The 22800-nt window shown below is 32.1% G+C and overlaps 1 protein-coding gene across 1 annotated transcript; it reads right to left on the reverse strand.

Moving 5' to 3' along the window:
* Window positions 1-358: 358 nt before the first annotated feature.
* LOC107947116 (ethylene-responsive transcription factor ERF061) lies at window positions 359-1867 on the reverse strand. Its single transcript, XM_016881677.2, has one exon. It carries the CDS (start codon window positions 1484-1486, stop codon window positions 575-577), a length of 912 nt encoding a protein of 303 aa, XP_016737166.1. The 5' UTR covers window positions 1487-1867; the 3' UTR covers window positions 359-574.
* Between the last annotated feature and the right edge of the window lie 20933 nt (window positions 1868-22800).

Below are 22800 nucleotides of genomic sequence, written 5' to 3' on the forward strand. Positions count from 1 at the left end.
ATTCATCAGATTCCCTCTATGAAGTGGTTTTGATGTATACCTACTAGTCTGTCTTTACTAATTGAAAACCTAACCTACAAAGGCTTTGTTTAAGGGTTAAGCTAAAAAACGAATTTATTGGTGAAGAGAAAACCTGAAACCTGATAATAGTCTAATCATCTTTCTTATCCCTTATTAAGTCATGCCATTGTGCAGTCGTACTCAGTACAACTATCTGGTCTAAATCATTAGTCATCTATCTTTTTTATAAATGATGTAGAGGTGACTGAGGACCACAATTTCTTTCTCGTGGCTTACCCACCATTGGCCAAGAAAGAGCATGCGTGGCTGATTCTACTTACAGGATATGAGACTGATCTGAAAACAATTTGTACAAAATAATTGCATCAATATAAGTCTCTTAGTACTAGAAGAGCAGTAAATAAGGATATTTATTTTCTGCTACTTGCAAAATTTTAGAAAGAGTCGTTTACTATTCATCTCCTAAATCTAATGCCTTTCATACTAAAACAAAGGCAAAAGTAACCGTTCCTTGACAAAAATACTACTAAATCCTAAACACATTGATGAGATGCTAATTAGCAAGAATCTCCCATAGTAATTCAGCATCAAAAGATGGCATTCTTGCAAGTGAACAGTCTTCAAAGTTTGGTCCCCCTGCCATCATCATTGTAGAATCATTTGAGACAGACGACGGTGAATTCATACATCTCCGAAACCCATCCTCAGATACTGTAGGTGGTGACAACAAGCCGTTGCTTAAATTGTCACTAAAAGCCAACGATGAGGATGATGAACATGGTTCTATTACCTTCACATCATTCTTTGCTTCAGGAGAAGCAGCAGGACGATCAGAGTTGCCTTTCTTGGCATTCTTTTTAGCTCTCTCTCTTTTCACCTTTTGACAAATGGCTTGAATCTTAGCATCCACCGCATTTTTCAAAGCGTTCAACCTAGCACAATCCCCCAAACCCAACTTTGCTGGGTCCTTCAGATTCGGGAAATTCAACCTCGCATGTTCCCCTCTGAGCTTATACGCCGCACGATCGTATGCATAAGCTGCCGTCTCGGGCGTTTCGTAAGTGCCTAACCAGACCCGCACTCTGTTTTGTGGGAGCCGAATTTCGGCCACCCATTTACCCCACTGTCTCTGCCTCACGCCCCTGTACAGCTTCGTCTTTTGAGGACTGACGCAGTTGCTCGTCGATGCGGTGTTTTGGCTCTTTCGAAGCTGATCCGCTACGGAGTTGCGTGAAAATGAAGCGTTTCCTTGACAGAATTTTAGAAGGAGATCTCTCTGCCGAAGATAAACTGAAGAGCCTAATGGCTCATAAACAGAGTTGGTGCCGACGGCCGCTATTGATGGCTCGCAACGAGAGAAGATTGAATCTAAGGTATTTGAGCCTCCTGACAATATCAGCTGTGATACCGAATTCCCAATATTCGCACCATCGTTGAATCCATATGGATGATTGATTTCTTGCATTGCTTCTCCTTGATCCGTTGTATTCTGATTCAAAACAGAGGGAAAAATAAAATTCGATAAAGGAAACAGGGTTTGCCCAAAAAAACTGTCCCTTTTCCTACCAGAAGAAAATGGAATTAAAAGGAGAAGCCAGCCCAAAGTACTAAAATAATTATAAAGAAACGGAGAAAATATTTTAGAAAAGAAAAAAAAGATGCCAGGAATTTATGTTTAATGCTTGCTGAAACCTCTGAGTGTGGTTCCAGGTTCAGCTTTGGTGTACTTATAGCTGCACAGTAAAGCAAAAAGGTTAGCCAGATTTTTCTAGCTTCCAAGTATGAATCCCAGACGCAGTCCAAGTTAATGGGATTATATGAAAGGTAATATGTAATCCCTTAATATTTCTCAAAATTTGCCTATTGTTAAAAATATATATTATAAATTAACTAAATGATATATTTCTATTAAGTTTTAAAAATTAAATAAAAATATTTATAGTAAGATAACATTTTTTTTCCTATTGAATATATTTAATATTTGTTTTTGAAATACATATATAACTCGAAATATGATATTTTTAAGTTAAATATATTATTAAAGTTTGTTGAGATTAATAATAAAGAGTTAGATATCTTTTAAGTAATGCTTGAGTATGAATTTTATAGATGAAAAAATTAATTCTCAATTATAAATTTAATCTAAGACATTTATTAATTTAATTTTGGGAGCGTGAATGGCAATTATTTATGTAAATTGAATTTTGTGGACAAATTAAGACCAAGTAAGGACTTGGTTTGTCAAACAAAAGGTTGATCGTTGAAGTTGAAGTTGAGGAAGAAGAGTAGTGAAAGAGTGAGTTCACACATACAAGACAAGCCTCGAATTGAATGAGAGATACAGTTATCTAGGCGTAGGTCCCAGCAACTTTGTTCCATTACATCTAGAAAGCCACTTTTTGGTTTTATTACAAAAAAAAGCATAGTCAGCTTATCTTCTTTAACAACCATAGACTTTCTTGGCCATCTTATTATGACTTTCTTTCTCAAAACTTTATATTTTAAACTGAAACCTAAATATTCAGACTTCAACAAAACATCACATCAATTAAAAAGAGATGCATATAAAACCAATTTCTTCATAATTAAAATTAAATCCATTAAATAAATTGAGCCAAACGATTAGTTCAATCTAGTCCAAACAATAATGTATAAAATTTATTTACGAGGGTCTAATTGAGCCAAGCTAAATCTATACAATAATAAGCTTGAGTTCAAACTCAACTCGAAAATTATGGCTTAATATTCAACTCGAACATGACCAAATATTAATTTATAAGTTCAAACTTAACTCGAGACATAATTGAGCTACTCAAGCTCAAGGTCTATTAAACTCATTTATTAATTTTTATATTCAAGCTCAATTAAGCTCGAGCGCATTCATATTAAAATCTTTCTATACGATAAAGGTAAAAATATAATTTTATAATATAAAAATATATTAAAATGAAAATGTTGATTAAACTCACAAACTGCTTGAATTGAGTATTATGGTGCTCAAATTTAGCTCAACCATCAACTCGAGGTTAATCTAATAATTATCGAATTCAAATCAAATTTTTTTTCAAGTCGAACTTGAATAATTTGTAAATATCAATGTCTCATTTACTCCTAGTATATATTTTTTCTCTTATTATTTTTACTACAACTTTTTTTTATCATTACAAGAAAAAAATTAATATGTTTTATCAATTAATTATTAGTATAACAATTTTGTTATTAACTCTTTAATTAACGCCTAAGCTCGGATTCAAACCACAATCCCAACTCTAGCCTTCCTCTATAAAGCAAATTATTGGGTTTAGCTCAATCCATTTTAGTTTATTTCCCCTTACCAACCCTATCTTTTATATTGTTCTTTTCATTAATTGTTGTTCTGTCCCTTAGCTCCCAATCCATTAATGAATTTCCAACAGTATATTATTTGGCTGGAAAGTGCTTACCTGTCTTTCCATTTTAACAGTGAAAAAATTATGAGTTAATTGCACCAGACATCCTCAAATTATAACACTCATTCTAAATTAGTCTCTAAACTTCAAAACGTTCTAATTACATCTCAAACTATTGATGCTATATCAATAAGGTCCTTTCATTATTGAAACCATTAAATGACATATAAATCTTATGTGACATAATTTAAAATAAAAATTTTAAAATAAAATGTTGTTGCATAACTTTTAAAATTTAAAATTGAAAATAAAGTACAACGAAAAAAGAGAGAGAGAGAGAGTGGACAAGTTTCTGTAAAAGCTTTAAAAACCTCATAACAAAGTTTTTTACGATATTCATTTTTCTTTAATCTTTTTATTTTAAATTATGTCATATAAGATCTAACGTCTTATTTAATTGTTAAGTTAACAATTTTAGTAACGGAAGGATCTTATTGATATAACACTGATAATTTGAGGATGTAATTAGAACGTGTTGAAGCTTAAAGACTAATTTGAAATGAAAGCCATAATTTAAGATACTTGATGCAATTAACTCAAAAACTATATATGTTACTAAAATTTTACAATATACAGTTAGTATCACACCCAAATAAGCATATTTTTTTTTATTGAAATTGGTACGTATTGGTACAGTCGATGTAGGTTGAAAATTTTACTGGTGTAAAAATGAGAATTATTTTTTATTTTCTATCGAAAGAATATACACGTTCGATATAATTAATATTAGTGTTAAACTAATTACGTTACCTTAAAGATGTTGCTTGTGATTAAGTACATAATTACTTAAAAGTTTTCATCAATAAATACCAAATCAACCGATTAATTTACCAAAATTTAAAAAATAATAATAATAATTGATATGTAAATCATAACAATCAAAAGAAAAGGAGTTACAAATACTTCATTGTATTTGAAATAAAACCCCTAAAATAACCAATCAAACGAAAACATATTTAAAGCTTGACCTTTCGATGAAAGTCATATTGAAAAAAATGTCTTAACCTTAGGAAGTAATGATCAAGAACCTAAATGTAATAGATTTTAGTCATTGGGATCAACAGTTAAAATAGATCTTTTGAACTAGTGCATTGGGATCAGACATTGATAATTGTTTTGCGGAAGCGTATGAAAGAGTAAAATTATTGTACTGAAAAATCACACTAAGTTCAATTCCCAGGAAAGAGAGGTGGATCACGAGGATCGCTTACATACCAGATCTTTCCTAGCCAGAATATCCCTCTATCGTAATTTAATAGCACAATAAATCACTACAATGACACTTGCAAAATATGCAGAACAAAAAATAAAGAACACTAGAATTTTAACGATGTTCAGCAAATTTTGCCTACGTCCTCGGGCACTACCAAATATATTTCACTCCAAAAATACAAGTGAAAGTTTACAAATAGGGAGAGAAAACAATTGCCTTAAGTAGAGAATGGCAAGTGTGGGATGAAGAAAGTAAGAAATGGTTAGGCCTATTTATAGTTGAGGTTTAAGGATCAACTTGCAATGTCCCTATACAATTAGGGACCAAAATTGCAATTATCCCATGCCAACTAATCTTACTTTCTACTTTCGGTGCCTTTCGGTGCCAACTTTCTGCCACTATTCATCTTTGAAAAGTCAAAGATTGTAGGTATCCAATAATCTCCACCTTGAAGATTTGATTAGGATAATCTTATCTTCACACAATTCTTTCTACCTTTGACAACAATACTTGATAGTGCCTTCTTCAACTGTTAAACTTGCAGGATATTGATCAAGTTCAAACAATGTTCGAACTTGGTTGTTGTTACCACCTTGGTCATCATATCTGCGGGATTATCTGCAGTCTTGATCTTCTGAAGACAAATTTTCCCCTCTTCAATAATTTCCCGCACAAAATGGAATCGTACGTCGATATGTTTTGTACGTGCATGATAGACTTGATTCTTTGCTAAATGAATAGCACTTTGACTATCACAATACACGTTAATATGCTCCTGAACCAACCCCAAGGTTTTAGCCATACCTTGTAACCAAATAGCCTCCTTTACAGCCTCTGTTACAACCATGTATTCGGCTTCTGTGGTTGACAATGCAACTGTAGACTGTAGTGTAGACTTCCAACTTATTGGTCCTCCAGCAAGTGTAAACACATAACCGGTGGTTGATCTTCGCTTGTCCAAATCACCGGCATAGTCAGAATCAACGTACCCAATAACACCTTTACCAAGTGTATTATCCTGCTTGAACAGTAATCCAACATCCACGGTCTTCTGAATATACCGTAGAATCCATTTCACAGCTTGCCAATGTCCTTTTCCAGGATTATGCATATACCTGCTCACTATACTAACTGCCTGTGAAATGTCGGGTCTTGTACACACCATTGCATACATCAAGCTACCCACTGCATTAGAATACGGAACTTGCAACATGTATTCTCGTTCCGTATTCGTCGAAGGAGATAGTTGTGCAGAAAGCTTGAAATGAGAAGCCAACGGGGTACTTACAGGTTTGGTCTGCTCGTTCATGCCAAACTGCTGTAGTACTTTCTTCAAATACTGCTTCTGAGACAAGCTAACTCTGCCATGAGCTCTATCTCTACATATTTCCATGCCGAGAATCTTTTTAGCTTCTCCTAGATCTTCCATCTCAAACTCGAGATTGAGTTGAGTCTTCAATCTTTCAATCTCAACTTTGCTCTTAGATGCTATTAGCATATCATCAACATATAAGAGCAAGTATATGAAAGTTCCTTCTTGTAGCTTCTGAAAATACACGCAATGATCAAATTTACTTCTTGTGTACCTTTGCCCTTTTATGAACTGATCAAATCGCTTGTACCACTGCCTCGGAGATTGCTTCAATCCATAAAGCGACTTTGTCAGTTTGCAAACCCAATTTTCTTTTCCAGCAACCTTGAATCCATCTGGCTGAGTCATATAGATTTCCTCTTCCAAATCACTGTGTAAAAACGCAGTCTTCACATCAAGCTGAACTAGTTCAAGATCATATTGCGCAACCAAGGCTAGCAAAATCCGAATAGACGAATGCTTCACAACTGGAGAAAACACTTCATTGTAGTCTATTCCTTCTTTCTGAGCGTAAACCTTTGCTACCAATCTAGCCTTGTATCGAATTTCATTTTTACCAGGAAATCCTTCCTTCTTTGCATATACCCATTTGCATCCAATTGCCTTCTTTCCCTTGGGCAGTCTCACCAACTCCCAAGTCCTATTTTTATGAAGAGACTACAATTCTTCATTCATAGCTTGCTTCCACTTTACACCATCAGAGTTACTTATTGCTTCTGTGTAAGTGGAAGGAACATCATCATCTGCAATTGGAAGTGCATAGGCCACCATATCGTCAAAGCGAGCAGGCTTACGAATCTCTCTTCTTGGCCTCCTATATACAATTGAATCTTGTTGCTGTAGAAGTTCTTGGGTCGAAACTTCTTCATCATTTGTTCTTTCAATATTAGCTGGATCATCATTAACCTTTTCAAACTCCACCTGCTGCAAAGTACTACTGATTTTGTCATCCTTTTGTGAATCCTCGTTCTTCATCATGGTTGATTCATCAAAAGTTACATCTCTACTGAAAACAATCTTCCTTGTATCAGGACACCAGAGACGGTATCCTTTTACACCACCAGTTATACCCATGAATAATACTTTCTTTGCTCTTGGGTCTAACTTAGATTCTTTTACATAATAATATGCAGTGGAACCAAAAACATGTAAAGAATCATAATCAGTAGCAGGTTTACCAGTCCACATCTCCATAGGAGTTTTTCCATTTATTGCAGCTGATGGCAATCGGTTAATTAGATGGCACGCATATGTAACTGCCTCAGCCCAAAATTCCTTGCCCAATCCAGCATTGGACAACATACATCGAACTTTCTCCAGTATAGTCCGATTCATACGTTCTGCCACCCCATTCTGCTGTGGTGTATCTCGAACAGTGAAGTGTCGCACAATGCCCTCATCTTGACATACTTGTAGAAATGGATCATTTTTGTACTCAGTACCATTATCTGATCGAAGTCGTTTGACCTTTCGACCTGTCTGAGTCTCCACCATCTTCTTCCACTTCAGAAATGCATCCAAAACTTTATTTTTTCTTTTCATTAGATACACCCATACTTTTCTTGAATAATCATCAAGAAAAGTGACAAAATAGTGCATACCTCCCAAAGAAGCCACTTTGGTAGGTCCCCACACATCACTGTGAACATAGTCCAGAATTCCTTTCGTATTGTGAATTGCTGAACCAAATTTTACCCTCGTCTGCTTGCCCAGAACACAATGTTCACAGAATTCCAATTTGCAAGAATTTGCACCTTTCAACAAGCCTTGCTTCGCCAAAGTCTGCAAAGCTTTTTCACCAGCATGTCCCAATCGCCTATGCCATAACCTGGTAGCCTCTGAATCTACATCTTTCGCAGAAGCTGTTGATGTTGATCCAATAACTGTACTTCCATTTAAATAGTACAAGTTATTTCTTCTAGTGCCTTTCATCACCGTCAATACCCCAGCTACTACCTTTAGTAATCCATCTCTCAAAGTGATTGTGAGCCCTTTAGATTCTAGGGCCCCTAATGAGATGAGATTTTTCTTCAAGCTGGGTACATAGCGAACATCTGTCAGAACTTGGATTGAGCCGTCATGGTTCTTCAATTTGATTGTACCTACACCCATTGTCTTACAGGCACTATCATTGCCCATAAAAACAACTCCACCTTCTAGTTCTTCAAGACTAGAAAACCAGTCCTTATTAGGACACATATGGTAAGTACATCCCGAATCCAATATCCACTCATCCGTTTGACATGCCATTGCCATGCCAACCAAGCTAAAGTCTGACTCCTCATCATGCTCCGCTACACATGCATTAGAAATAGACTTGCCCTTTTGTAACTTAGGACAATTCTTTTTCCAATGCCCTTTCTCACGACAAAAGGCACATTCATCTTTGGCGGGTCTCCCTTTGGACTTACCCCTTCTACCAGGTTTGCTGCTGTGTGAACGACCTCTTACTGTTAAGACTTCTGCAGTTGTATCTCTGTGATCTCTTTTATCTTTCTTTCGAGTCTCAGATCTATACAACGCACTACAGACTGCATCAAATGTGATTGAATCTTTCCCATGAAGCAATGTGGTGGTAAGATGATCATATTCATCAGGAAGGGAATTCAACAACAATAATGCCTTGTCTTCATCTTCAAATTTCTCATCCAAATTTAGCAAGTCTGCTAAAATTTTATTGAATGAGTTCACATGGTCATTCATCGACATACCGGGTGCATACGTGAACCGAAAAAGTTTCTTTTTCATATAAAGCCTATTTTCAAGACTTTTCGTTAGAAACTTTTCTTCCAATGTATCCCACAGCTTCTTCGCTGATGTCTCCCTCATGACGGAGTACTTCTGCTCTTTGGCCAAACATAGGCGGATTGTACCACACGCCTGTCTATTGATCTTGGCCCACTCCTTGTCATCCATCTTGTCAGGTTTTTCTTCAAGGGCTATATCCAGCTCTTGCTGACATAAGACATCCAGGATCTCACACTGCCACATACCAAAATTATTGGTACCGTCAAATTTCTCTACTTCAAATTTTGCATTTGTCACAGTAGTCCTTGCTGATGACGATGCTGCTGCCATTTTTCTCCTCAATCCCAACTACTGTATACGTGAACAGTACCGTATACGTGAATAGTGCCGTATACGTGAATAGTACTGTATACGTGAATAGTACCGTAAACGGTCGTATTCCCCAAGTACGAACCTGGCTCTGGTACCAATTGTTTTGCGGAAGCGTATGAAAGAGTAAAATTATTGTACTGAAAAATCACACTAAGTTCAATTCCCAGGAAAGAGAGGTGGATCACGAGGATCGCTTACATACCAGATCTTTCCTAGCCAGAATATCCCTCTATCGTAATTTAATAGCACAATAAATCACTACAATGACACTTGCAAAATATGCAGAACAAAAAATAAAGAACACTAGAATTTTAACGATGTTCAGCAAATTTTGCCTACGTCCTTGGGCACTACCAAATATATTTCACTCCAAAAATACAAGTGAAAGTTTACAAATAGGGAGAGAAAACAATTGCCTTAAGTAGAGAATGGCAAGTGTGGGATGAAGAAAGTAAGAAATGGTTAGGCCTATTTATAGTTGAGGTTTAAGGATCAACTTGCAATGTCCCTATACAATTAGGGACCAAAATTGCAATTATCCCATGCCAACTAATCTTACTTTCTACTTTCGGTGCCTTTCGGTGCCAACTTTCTGCCACTATTCATCTTTGAAAAGTCAAAGATTGTAGGTATCCAATAATAATATTGTACTTAGTAGTTCTACGAAGTTTGATAAATATATATATTTTAATAATTTAATTATAGATTTTGATCATATTTGTTCTTTTTAACACAAAGTTTAAAACTATTCATAGCCCTTCCCCTTCGTAAATAGTAGGATAATGTGCTTCAGCACACTCGAATCTACATCCTCTTGCATTGACAACAACACCCATATCAATTGAGCTAAACTGAAAAAATAAAATTAAATTCAACATAAATAGTCATTCTTGGATCATTCATTCGTAATAGTCTAAAAAGAAAATTGTTTATGTAACAATTTGGCCTTTAAACTCTATTTTTTTTTCACTTTAATACTTAATTTTTTGTCTCATTTTAATATTTGAATTGTTATTTTTTGTTTCAATTTACTCCTAATAAATAAAAGTTGTAAAAAAAAAGTTGATAGATGGAACGTCTCAGGCATGAGTAATTTTGAGAGTAAAATAAGATGAATATAATAGTTCAAGTACTAAAATGAGAAAAAAAAAGTATTAAAGTAAAAAAATAGATATTCAAAGATCAAAATGAAACAAAAGAAAACCCAAAATTATTAGTTGAAATAATCTACTAATTTACTCTCAGGTTTTAAGCATATTATATATTATGGATTTTTTGGGATATTTTGTATGTTCATTTTATAGTTTATATTCGGAGTTTGTGGTTGTTCCTTAAAGGCTAATTTAAGGGGTTAGCAATGGGCCCGGCCGCCCTAAATTTTATAAAATTTCCTTTAAGGCCCTTTAGGTTTTAAAATTTTTTATTTTGATATTATAATTAGTGTCTAAAAAAAGACAAATTTGTCTTTGGCCCCCCAAAGTTTTCAAAGGTGTCTTTAATTTGATTTCTTTTATATAATTTTAAATTTTTATGATAAATTTAGTAACATTTCTAGTTTAACTTGGTAAACTAATACAAAATAATATTTAAATATTAATTTGGTAAAAGCAAAGTTCAATGATTGTAATATCTAAGTATAAATGATATCTAAATATTAATTAGGTAAAAAATAAAGTTAAATAATTATAATATGTAATACAAATTGAGAATTTAACTTATTTTTTCTTAAATTTTGGTAACCAAGATTATCCCAAATTTAAAAATACATTGTTCAAAGTAGACCTGTCTCATCAAAAATACCTTGTTAAAAATAGACGCAGCCCATATATTTTATGAAAATATCTTGTCTTCACCCTACTACCCCTCTCAACAATATCACCTCCAAAGTTCAAATCGTCTTCTACCATTAAAAGTGTAATGTGCCTTGTCACTGCACTCGACAATTATTAATAAATATATATTATAGATTTTAATTTAAGGGTTTCAGCATAAAAATAAAAGTTTGGTGCACATAAGAATCAAGAGTAACAAAAGGGATCTATTTTTTTTTCTGATTTTTACGAGTTTATAACTATAAATCAAAATATATTTAAATATAAATTAAAATAAATTTTAGAAGAACTTATATATATATATGATATTTACATATAATAAAATTTAAATTTAAAATATTAAAATTTAAAAATATTAAACTTACCATTTCAACTAAAATAATATTAGGTAAAACTTTTTATCCTTTAACACAAGCATAAACAAATCTCAAAAATGACTGCAAGGTAGTTAGCATCTCCCGATGGATGCACTATTGACAAAATATTTTTTAAAAAATTATTTAATATATGTATATACAAATATTTCTACATATCAATATAATGATATTATATAAATTTTAAATATAAAATATTTATATACCAATCAATATACAATATTTTAATCGATAATATCGAAATTAAGAAGAACAAATCGGTGCAATCAATATAAATTGAAATTTTAATTAGTACACACCAATTTATTATGAAAATTGTGTGTACCAACCGAAGGACGGAAACAAATTACATTGTTACAATGTGAAAGAAGTAGAGTATTTTACACAAATTTGTCCACCGAGGAAGCAATCAACCTGTTAAATTATCCACATAAAAAAAAATCAACAGGGCGGTAGATGCATCATCACTTTCCACCATGCACTTTCCACCATGCAAAAATAATCTCTTTTCATGGAAGTAGAAGGTTGTGTCGAGACGCAATATGTAATAGTTATGGAAATTGTAATAAATGCTTTTTTATTTTTCAAGAAATTTACATCAATTGAATTTAACCCAAATTCTGCCTTACGAGAAAAACAAAAAAAAACCTCTTTGATTGAATGAGGTTAATAAACCTTTTCTTGATGGTTTCCAATCAACATCAATGTGGGTATGGAGCATTAATCACGCCATCTATGATCAGATTAATTTCTAGAATTTTACCTCATATGATAATGGTTCAAATAATATTGTGATTTATCCCTATGGTATTTGCGTATTACTGGTCTTCAACTTCAGATTTGCTCCCATGCAAGCCCTCAAGTGTATCAATCATTATATAAAGAATATATTATTATGAATATTAAATTAAATAATTAATTTTAAATCAAATTAATCCATTAAAATATAAATTTGAAACATCAAAATTTCATATACTTCCTTGAGCTGAAACCTTGCCTATAAAACATATTATTATCAATATAATCATTCTAGGTAGGTCGTAAGATAATTACAAGTAACAAAAATGTCGGTAAAAGCTGTAGCTAAAAGACAGCGAAAATGTAACATCGCCATCGTTGGAAATGGAAAAGGCAAATGAAGGTTTCAAAAAGTTGAGTTTTGGCATTATTTGAACTCGGTCGCATTTACACAGCAATGCGACTTCAACACAGCCAGAGTGGTCCTACACTTCATCTGCACCGCTCTTCACCACCCAACACGTATCGCCTTCTCATTCACTCACCGCCTCTAAACAAGATAATTTTAAAAAGAAAACAAATTCCAGTGTCTCGCCATTTCATTATACTTTTTTTTTAAAAAAAAAATAAAATGACTGCTAGTTTGTTTTAAAAAAATCCAAGTAATTTAAGTTTTGACAAATTTTGCAAGTGAATATTTAATCATAGTTTTAATAATTTTTTTTCAATTTTATATAATTTTAATTAATATAATAATAAAATTAGCTTTTAAAATTTAAACATCTTATCTATAATTCTAAATATTATCTAATTTATTTTTGAATTTTTAGATTTTTTTGAATTTTGTTTTTTTTTAAAACTAGAACTAAATTAATGAAATATATGAATAACGAGGACTTAATTTATTACTAAATAGATCAAAATCACGTATAATTGATAGAAATATTAATTGTTTCGATCAATTGTTATTAATTATTCACTTTCAAAATTGTCAAGAATTAAGTTACTCTGATCTTTTTAAAGGGATGAGTTTGTTCAATATTAAAATTGAGAAGTACCGGAAATATGTTTTTACCAATTTAAAAAAAAATAAGCAGGGACTGTTTTGTTAATGACAATTTTAATCTCAAAGGATTAGCAAACATATATACTTCTACATTTGCAGGTAGACGTGAATCATAGCAACGAACAATAAGGCAGTTTAGGTTAGCGAAAAAAGATGATAATATTATTAACGTGGATTAAGTAAGAACCGGGCCGTGACTACTTAAAGAAAAGATGATTTTTGTTCATAGTTAGAGTATGGAGGAGAAAGGAGTTATGACGAAAATGGAATCAAAATGGAGAGTTCCAACAGAGCAACAACCCCTTTTAAGAGTCTTTAAAAATGTATACTAAGAGATTCTTTTCGAGTCGGATTTCGTGTCAGTTTATAATATATTCTACAATAACTTTTATTTTTATCGATAAAAGATAAACTTTTTTGTTATTGCTGGTTGAGGACTCTATAGGACGACGAAATGCAGTTCAGCCGAGATAAAATGAGTTTCACACATGAAAGGTTCTTAAGCTTCAAAACCATAAAAACAGGTAGTTTATTATAAGCTTAGATGTGAAAACACAACAAATAAAGCACACGTTGGGGCCTTTCGCAAAGCATGTCCACCGCCATTTTGACACTAAGGTGCCTTCTATTTGATTTTAAAGTCAATTTTGTTGATAAGTGTTTAATTATGTGTTGGTTCATGTATTTTAATTTAATTAATTTTAATTTTTATAATATTTAATTTTTAAATCCTCACTTAAATTTATTAGGTTAAATTCTACTTGTTATACCCCCACCCACGTTAAGACATATTGTAAGTCAATAAGACACTTGAATAATAAAAGGTCACCTACAAGCTCACTCTTCTGGGATGGCTACTCGAGCAATGGATGAACTAATTCATTGGGAACATGAAGTCGTTGGTTACCAAGCATCACAGGGTTCAACTGTTTTATCTTATCAGACTCAAAATGAATGACAGAATCTGTCCCGTCACAGACATTCCACCCACATGCCTCCTAATGATGGCTAAATGGCAAGTCCAACACGTCAGTACCATCTTACACAGAACCCATGTCTATAAATACCTCCGAGAATGATGAAGAAAGGATCGACCCTTTAAGAATACTAAGCCTAGACTCTATTAACACTCTTTCAATCCTCAACCTTTACGTTATCTTCATCACCACTCTTTATAACCTTCAACTCTCCGCCTCAACTAGGTGGACCGGTCTCCATAGTAGCCACTCTTCCCTCTTCTGTCCTCCTCCCTTGTTGTACACTCTATTAACATTGTTAATAGTCCTTATGCTTTCTTAATTTTGAAACTTTAATCTTGACTCAAATTATGTTATTACTCCTTCAATTATGAGGAAATGACGTAATTTCTTGTGGGTTTTATGTGGAAAAAGCAAATTACTATAGTATTATATGTGTGATATTATGTTCAATGCATTAAATTTTGAAAATAGTAAAATTTAACTTGAAATTTTAAAAAAAGTACAAATTAAAATAATCAAATTTGAGTATGAATTATGAATAGTACTGAAAATATGGTCAGTATTGTTGATATAATGATACAACAAGGAGGAGTGGTAGTTGCTGTGAAGGCCGATTCACCCAATCGGATGGAGAGCTAGAGGTAGTGAAGACTAGTGGTAGCGAGAGTGCTAAGGTTGAGAATTGAAGGTATGCTGACGGAGTATCGACTTCGTATCTAAGGGGAGGTGATCCTTTTTTCATCGTTCATTGGGGTATTTATAAGCGAAGATCCCGTGTAAAGTGATATTAACGAGTTGGACTTGTCATCTAGCCATTTTAAGGAACATGTGGGGTGGATGTTTATGATTTGATAGATCCTGTCATTCACTCTAACTTAATGGTATATTGTAGTTGAGCCCACATGGTGTTTGGTGATAAAAAAACCTCACGTTCCCAATGAAAGCTTCGGGACCCGGATGATGGATGGCTCATACTTGCCCAGATGGTCATTCTGAAAGGGAGGCTGGTGGGTAACCTCTTAGATTATAGCAACTAGCTTACTATTTTGGTATCCGTTTAGCTTGTCATGTGTCCTAACACAAATGGGGGTATAACAATATCCCCCATTTGAGTCAAGTGGGAAGGTTATAAAGTGGCCTTCCTCGAGAAATAATAACATCCCTTTAGATACCAAGTCAATACTCTATCAACATACATTTAGCTCTCAAACTTAGTATTCTTGTCACCACTAATCTTCACTACCTCCAATTCTCTGCCTTAACTGGTGATGATGATAGCATATCATTTTGACCGCCTCAATTTTAGGTTACGTAAATTAAATAAATACATGTCAAGTATATTTTATCCTATTTGGAAGAATATTTGCCAAAGTCTTTTGCTTCTAGGCTGTTCGGTTTTGGTTTTAATGGGGCAGCACATGGACTGCGTTGGACGAAAGCTTCAGACCTTGGGTTGGGCCACAATGGATAAAATTACATTGGAAATAAAGATTGGCTAAACGAGCTTGAATGAATTTGATTATTCCATTGCAATTCCAAGGATGAACTCCGTATATTTGTCGATCTCTAGACGAGGAAATTCTGATTAGACTCCAACCCAACGTCATTAAACTTAACTTTATCATTAAATTATTTAATCATTCATTAGACTATTGAATTCTTTTAAGTCTAGTTAACGAGTTTCGAGTAAGGATTCGACAATCAATATGATAGATCAGTATTTATCGATAAGTAAAATAACATACTTTAGATCCAAGTTGATTTGACAGTCAGTATAGAAGAATGAAGAAAAAAATTATTTAAATTTTGGTTCGCAAATTCATGACGTTCAAAATTGTTTCTTAAAAGAAATGAACTTAAAAAAAAAAGAATTAGAACTTTTGATTGGTATGTTGCTGCTAGAGCTGGTCATGGGCCGGGCGGCCCGTCCCGAAGGCCCGCCGAAAAAATGGGAGGATTTGGGTAAAAATATAGGCCCGAAAAATGGGCTTGGGCAAAACAAGAGGCCCGTTTAGAAAACGAGCCAGACCTCGGGTAAGATTTTTTTGGCCGTGGCCCGGGCTCCGCCCGGTCCAACCCGAATTATATATTAATATTTTTTTTATTTTATTTTTAATCATTTTAAATTTTTAATATAACTATTTTTTATTATATTGTCAATTTGTGTAATGTTTTAATAATTGCTTTAATATTATTTTTATTTTTTTAATATTTGTTTTTAAGTTTTTAAATATATTTGATTTATTATATTTTTAAAATTTTTTATTTAATAAAATAAGCAAAAAAATTAATATGGGTCGGGCAGGGCCAGGCTCGGGCTTAGCAATTTTATTTTGAGCCCGGGCCTAGTAGAAGGGCCTAAAATTTTATCTGGGTCCGGCCCGACCCGGCCCATGATCACCTCTAGTTGCTGCAAACAATAACAAATTTTAATAGTATAATAACTTAAATCAATATTTTTAAATAATTCAAAAACTAAAATATAAAATTATAAATAATTTAATAATCTTGAGCTTAATTTACCTTAATAATTTTGCTTCTAGACTGATTTCAATCACCTAAAAATTAATTTTCCTTTTTTTTTTAATGAAAATTTACCGAGTGTTTTGACATATTGCCACACGGACTCTAATTCCGGGTGCTTTACAATTGCTAACGAGTTTAAGCGGTGAATGGATGCCAACCTTCGTCTTGCATCGACGCAAATTACCTTGATAAAAGTATTACAGTGTTTGTCTTCTCTTCTTTCCCAATGTTTGGTAGTCATTTTGGGTCTCATTAAGTACGGAATCAAATTAGGTCCAACTGGTAGATGAAGGATAAGCACACTCGGCTTCCACAACATTTTAACTTGAAAACTTGGTTAAGAGACATAAGCTTGCTTGCCGTCTTTTCTTTCCCCCAATTTTACTGGCATTCAACTACTAAGTTAACTATACATTATAAATAAGGAAATTAGAAAATATTTAAATAAAAACTGTTTGTAGGTCAAATTTTGTTATAAGTCTTTTTACTAGCCTTTTTAAGTTGTGGTATTGGCTAGAATTTTAGTTATTGTACTTTATTAATTTTTAAAATTTTAATCTTGATTCAAATAATAATAGTGAAATTTGTTAGTTTAAATTCTATTATTGGTCTTGTAAGTTGTGAATTTAGTCTAATTTAATTAGTTTTAGTATGATGTTTTTCAAATTTTGAAATTTTAGCCACAATTTAAACGGTAGCCGCTAACTCCATTATTTAAAATCACGTAACTTTTTCTGTGAGCATTATATGAAAATAGCAAACTAACATAGTATTATAAATGTGATAATATGTTTGGCACATACAATTTTGGAAACATCAGAATTTAAAAGCTACTATTTTGTCAAGACTAAAATCTCAAGTTTTGCAAACTACAAGGATGAGAATGACAAAATTAAAGTATAGATTAAAACCACAACTTATACCATAGCACTTCTCTGTAATATCCACCTATATAACAATATTTTATTATAATAGTCAAGTTTGTTATATGAACCGATTTTTTTATAATAATTATTCACATATATATCACTACAACAATTAGAAAATACCAAATATCCAATATCTTAAATTTTATTAAAATTAATTAGTATTGTTAAGTGAAATAAAAACTACAAATTTTAAAGAAAATATACTCACTTAATACCTCAATAAATCATTAAAAAAGTGTGTTCACTTTCAACTAATCTTTTGCCAAAAATTCACTTATTGGTGTAGATTGAAATAGATTCATTAATTGCATAGCCATGATTAAGAACAAAGTTGGAGTTATATAATTGAATAAAAGTTTTTTTTTTTAATTCATTTGCATTATTGCACGTTAACTCAAAACCCTACTTCATTCAAATGCCTTCCAACTTGAGCTGAACTCATTCATCACTGCCTACTAATCCATCATTGCACGTAGATAACGGGATATACATTATATTAATATCGTACGAAGCTAAGACCCAATATCATACGACCATGGACGGGCAAGCGTCCCCAACTCCCAATATTCTTCGTGATTTAAGCTATAAAAATGTGACAGAAGAGAAAAAAGGAAAAAAAAAACAAATCAAAAGCATGATTAGGTGTAAAAATGTGATTGTCCAGGCTTTCACTCAGTTTAGTTGCAACATGGTCACAAAATATTTCACATGTCAGCATCAAAGATTGACTTTTGGTGGGTATTCTAGCCAAGTATTTTGTATCCTATTTAGATCGGTGCACGAAAAAATATTTGGTTTAATGGATTTCAATATTTATATGAGGCATGTAAAGCTTAGGTTTAAAGTATAACACTTCGTTTTAAAGTATTTTCCCCCTAAAAATCATGCCGTGGCCTTCAATTTCAAAATCTATACTTGAAGAAAACTGTCGACAAACTTGGGCTAAGACATAATCTCATAAATTTGTAATAGGGTCAATGAAATGTTTGATTTTGACGTTTAGGATGGATGGCAACAAAGTTTTTCAAACATGAAATTCAGCAACAAATAAACAAGAGGGATGATAACATTATATTACATTTTGTTTCTTTTATTTAAAAAATAAGAAGTTATTTTTTATACATTAAATTAAATAGTAAATTAAGTCTTCTTTTAAAAAATTTATTTATTTCCACTATTAAAAATTAATATATGTATGTTGACGTAATATACATGTGTTACAATAGGTGTAATTGTTTAATTATTTCATTAAATACGTCAATTTTTAATAGTAAAAATAAATAAAAATTTTAATTAAAATAATTACTTTACTTTTTAATATAACATAAATAAATTCATTCACTTAATTTTTTTAAAAAAATAAAATATAATTTAACTCTTAATATTACGAGCGTCTAAACCCATAATCCAAATGGATATGTTCAAAAAAGTACAAAGTCAACATCATATTAGGAATGTGGTCCGTCTACCATGCAAAACTCACATCGACCTCCACCTAAGCTTTCCTCAAAAGCCATTCACTTTTGCTATTGACTTTTTTTTTATATATTTTCTAGAGATTAATTTAAACATCGGAACGCATTTGCAATGGTTCCATCCGATCTCGCTATCAATATCCCTTTTTGTTAGTAGCACTAATCAAGCTCCCAATTTGACGCCAAACAATGATCAAAATTTAATTAACAGAAGGAACAAAATACCTGCAAACACTGGAATGTTAGTGGAGTCAAAAGCAAAAAGATTTTTCCTCACCTGCTCCAAAATATATAAGCTGCTTAGTAGGGTTTGAAAAAATAAAATAAAATAAAAGGGATATATAGGTCAGCATTATTTTGGAGGAGAAAAGGAAATGGGGAGCTTGATCGGACCACGCCATGTTTCACTCTCCGTGATTGCCTCACTCCACCAAGTGGCCCCTGCATGTACCTTTTACATCAACCTGCCTTGATTTACGCTTTAATTCCAACAATAACATTTAAAAAAATTATTAAATTACTAAAGCATAAATTGAAGCACCAATTTCTTTTTCTATGTCAACCACGGTTGCTTTGACATTTATCCATTTCAAATGTTTACTTTATGAAATTTTGGTTCGTGAAATTCTGCTTCTTTTTTCTTTTTTAGTTTTTTTAGGGTTCTATTGCTATAGGTAGTGTATTTACGACCCACTAATCCACTATTTTCTTTTTTCAAAAAAGTCATTGCTTTTCTTTTTTCTTTTTAAAGGTAAGAAGGATGACTAATAGGATCCGTATTGCACGTATCGATTATAAACATAGAAAGTAGTAACAAGTAAAAGAAAACTGAAGGAAAATTATTTTTTATAAAATTATTATTATTATTATTAATGACTAATTTTAATTTTAAAATTAAAAAATTTAAGAGAAATGAATCATATGAATTTTTTTATTTATTTTTAAGTGATTCACACATTCAGAATAAATTGCAATGAATTCACATATTATAAATAAAATTAACAATATAATTCAAACTCACGAAGATAAAAAAAAAAAAAAAAACTTTCAAGATTAGATCATTTATAGAAATGACACACTATCTACAAACAAAATTAAAACAATGTGTGATGAACCATGATGTTAAATTTCCCGATAAATTTGCTAGATAGATAAATAATGATAGTGTGGCTTGGAAAAAGGTTATCGCCAAAATATCCTCCCAAGCCTCTCCTCTTCTAATTTTAGCTTTTAATGAAGGACCCCTCCCTGCATTAAAGTCATCATCCTCAACAGGAGACATGCATATATCACCAAAAATCTTCATAGGCCCGTTTGTCTCTTGAAAGGGTTTATTTTTCACGTGTGAACGTAAATCCAAAATAAACTAAACTCGAATCATTAGAATTTTTTTAATAAGAGAAGCTTCACTTTATTTTTTCTCTTGAAATCTTTGTAAATCCGAAGTAAAAGTTAAAACTGCAGAGAAGAATGTGTCTTGTCTCGTTGCATGCTTGTTGAATCATTGGGGGTCCTCCTTATTTACGGCTTCGTTACAGTGTCACTATCACCTCGAACTCGAAGGATCTAATATCTATAAAATAATGCGTGCTTTATTTTCATGCTTCAAAAGTAAATACAATATCATATCAAATGATTTTCTTTAATATAATGGGGAAAAAAGAAATGAAAGAAAAAAAAGAGAGCTGACGTCTCCACTGCTTTTTAGACACTCAAGGTCATTGTTTCCTTGCTTGTTGAAACGCCCTTCTTGGGGTTTGTTCAAAGAAAGTTTTCTCAATTATGCAATGCTTGATGCTTTACTATTGGTTAAGAATTTACATAGTTTAGTGTTTTTCTCTAATAATAAATGAAATGTTGGAGGAGCACCCAAAGTTTAAAAAGAGACTGTGCAGGTTTTGAATGCAACTTATAAGCCAAAGTGTGAGGCAATTTCTAGCCTCAGCCAATATACCCTCAATTATGACCTCAAATCTGAAAATATGATTCAATAAATAAAAACTCACATACAATTCGATTTGCTTATTAAAAATCAAAATTGGATGGAAATATGAGTTAAATTTTTATATGATTCATTTTAGTCATTTATTCGTTCCATTTAAATATTTATATTAAAATATTACTCTCATAAGTTTACTAAATAGAAATTCAACCTTAATCTTATCATATCATCGTAGTAAAACTTTGTTAATTAAGTCTTCCCAAAAGTAGAAAGTTATTTGCCATCAAACAAAAATGTTCTTTTTACGCACTTAAACAAGTGACAATGACTGGTTTCTGGTTTACTTAACTCACTTGTTCTTTATTAATCAAGTCATTCCAGCTTCCGTATTAGATGCAGAGAAAGAGACAGTGGCTTGGATATATATGGAACATACATTTAAAATTCATCTCACAGCACATGTCCCTTGCCGCTCCCTTCTCACATATCCCTTTCTTCACTTGCTCTGCATAATAGACTTTACTTGTATTCATGATAGTTTCTAAGTTTCTTCAAATTTCAGCATTTTTAAAAATTAATAGTGAATAATACTATTTATAATTTATATAGTGTCACAATCCCCATAAAATCATGTTGTAAGTATATAATTCAGAATGATCTATTTTGAATATTCATAAATTATTCGAAGTTTTGTCACCTTCAAGTGTACTATCACGTATTTAAATTTATATCTTCACATACCGAAAAATATACTTAACGTAATGGATACCAATTGATCTCAGGTAGACTTAAGGGTGACAAATGGAACAATTTTAAATAATATATTTATAACATAATTTAATGAAATTACACGGAAGTTGTAGAACATGTATTCTTATAAATAAGATTATTTTTTTTTTAATTTGAACAAATTTATTATAGCTTAAGTTAATTCTTTTATACGAAATTCTATGAAAGCTACATCAAGAGCTAACTTAAAAATAATAACAAATTATTACAAGTTTCAAATCATCCAAATAAAATATTCTCTGCAATCTAAAATTGTATACGTAGAAGTTATGTAATAAAAGAAAATTGTAAGGATAAACGTTATAGCTATAATAAGATTATATATAGTTTAACAAGTTAAACTCTTTCAACTTTCACCTGCCAATTAATGGATCTCCTTTGTTAAGCAACACCATTCCCCGGGTTTTGGGTGCAAAAACAATCCAACAAATTGGCTTAAAAATGCGAGTCCTCAAAGTCTACGAAGCAAATCCAACTAGTCTATAAAATTTTAACCATGTGTACCAATAATTTGTAGTCAAAGCTCATTGTTTGCCGCCAAAGAAGTCTACGCTAAAGCAACACCATGTTCTTCCATGTAAAAATGATCCTTAATTCAACTAAACAAGTAACTAATTTATATATATTTATGCAAATTGAAAGGACTCTCTTTGGTTTTATAATTTGCAAATACCATGACGTCATAGTAAATGCATGGCATTGGGTGCTTCTTCTATATTTAAGAAATAATTTTTTATAGTGTGAGTTTTAGTTCAATTAAAATTGTGAATTTGAGGACGTTTAATTATATTCTCTTTTCATGTAAAGGTTGTGGGATTATGGATAATAATAAATTTGAATTCTTATTTTAATATTGTAAAAGTGGATCGGATGTTAAATCAATTAGATATCTGATTTTCAATTCAATCACTTTAAAATTTTAAAAGATAAATTAAATTAATAATTTTGAAAATTTTATAAAAATTAAAATTTTT

This window comes from Gossypium hirsutum, chromosome A12, assembly GCF_007990345.1.
Source record: "Gossypium hirsutum isolate 1008001.06 chromosome A12, Gossypium_hirsutum_v2.1, whole genome shotgun sequence".
Classification (NCBI taxonomy): Eukaryota; Viridiplantae; Streptophyta; class Magnoliopsida; order Malvales; family Malvaceae; genus Gossypium; species Gossypium hirsutum.

Coding starts and splice junctions, on each gene's coding strand:
- LOC107947116 (XM_016881677.2), bottom strand. CDS start 1,486: ATGCAAGAAATCAATCATCCATATGGATTCAACGATGGTGCGAATATT.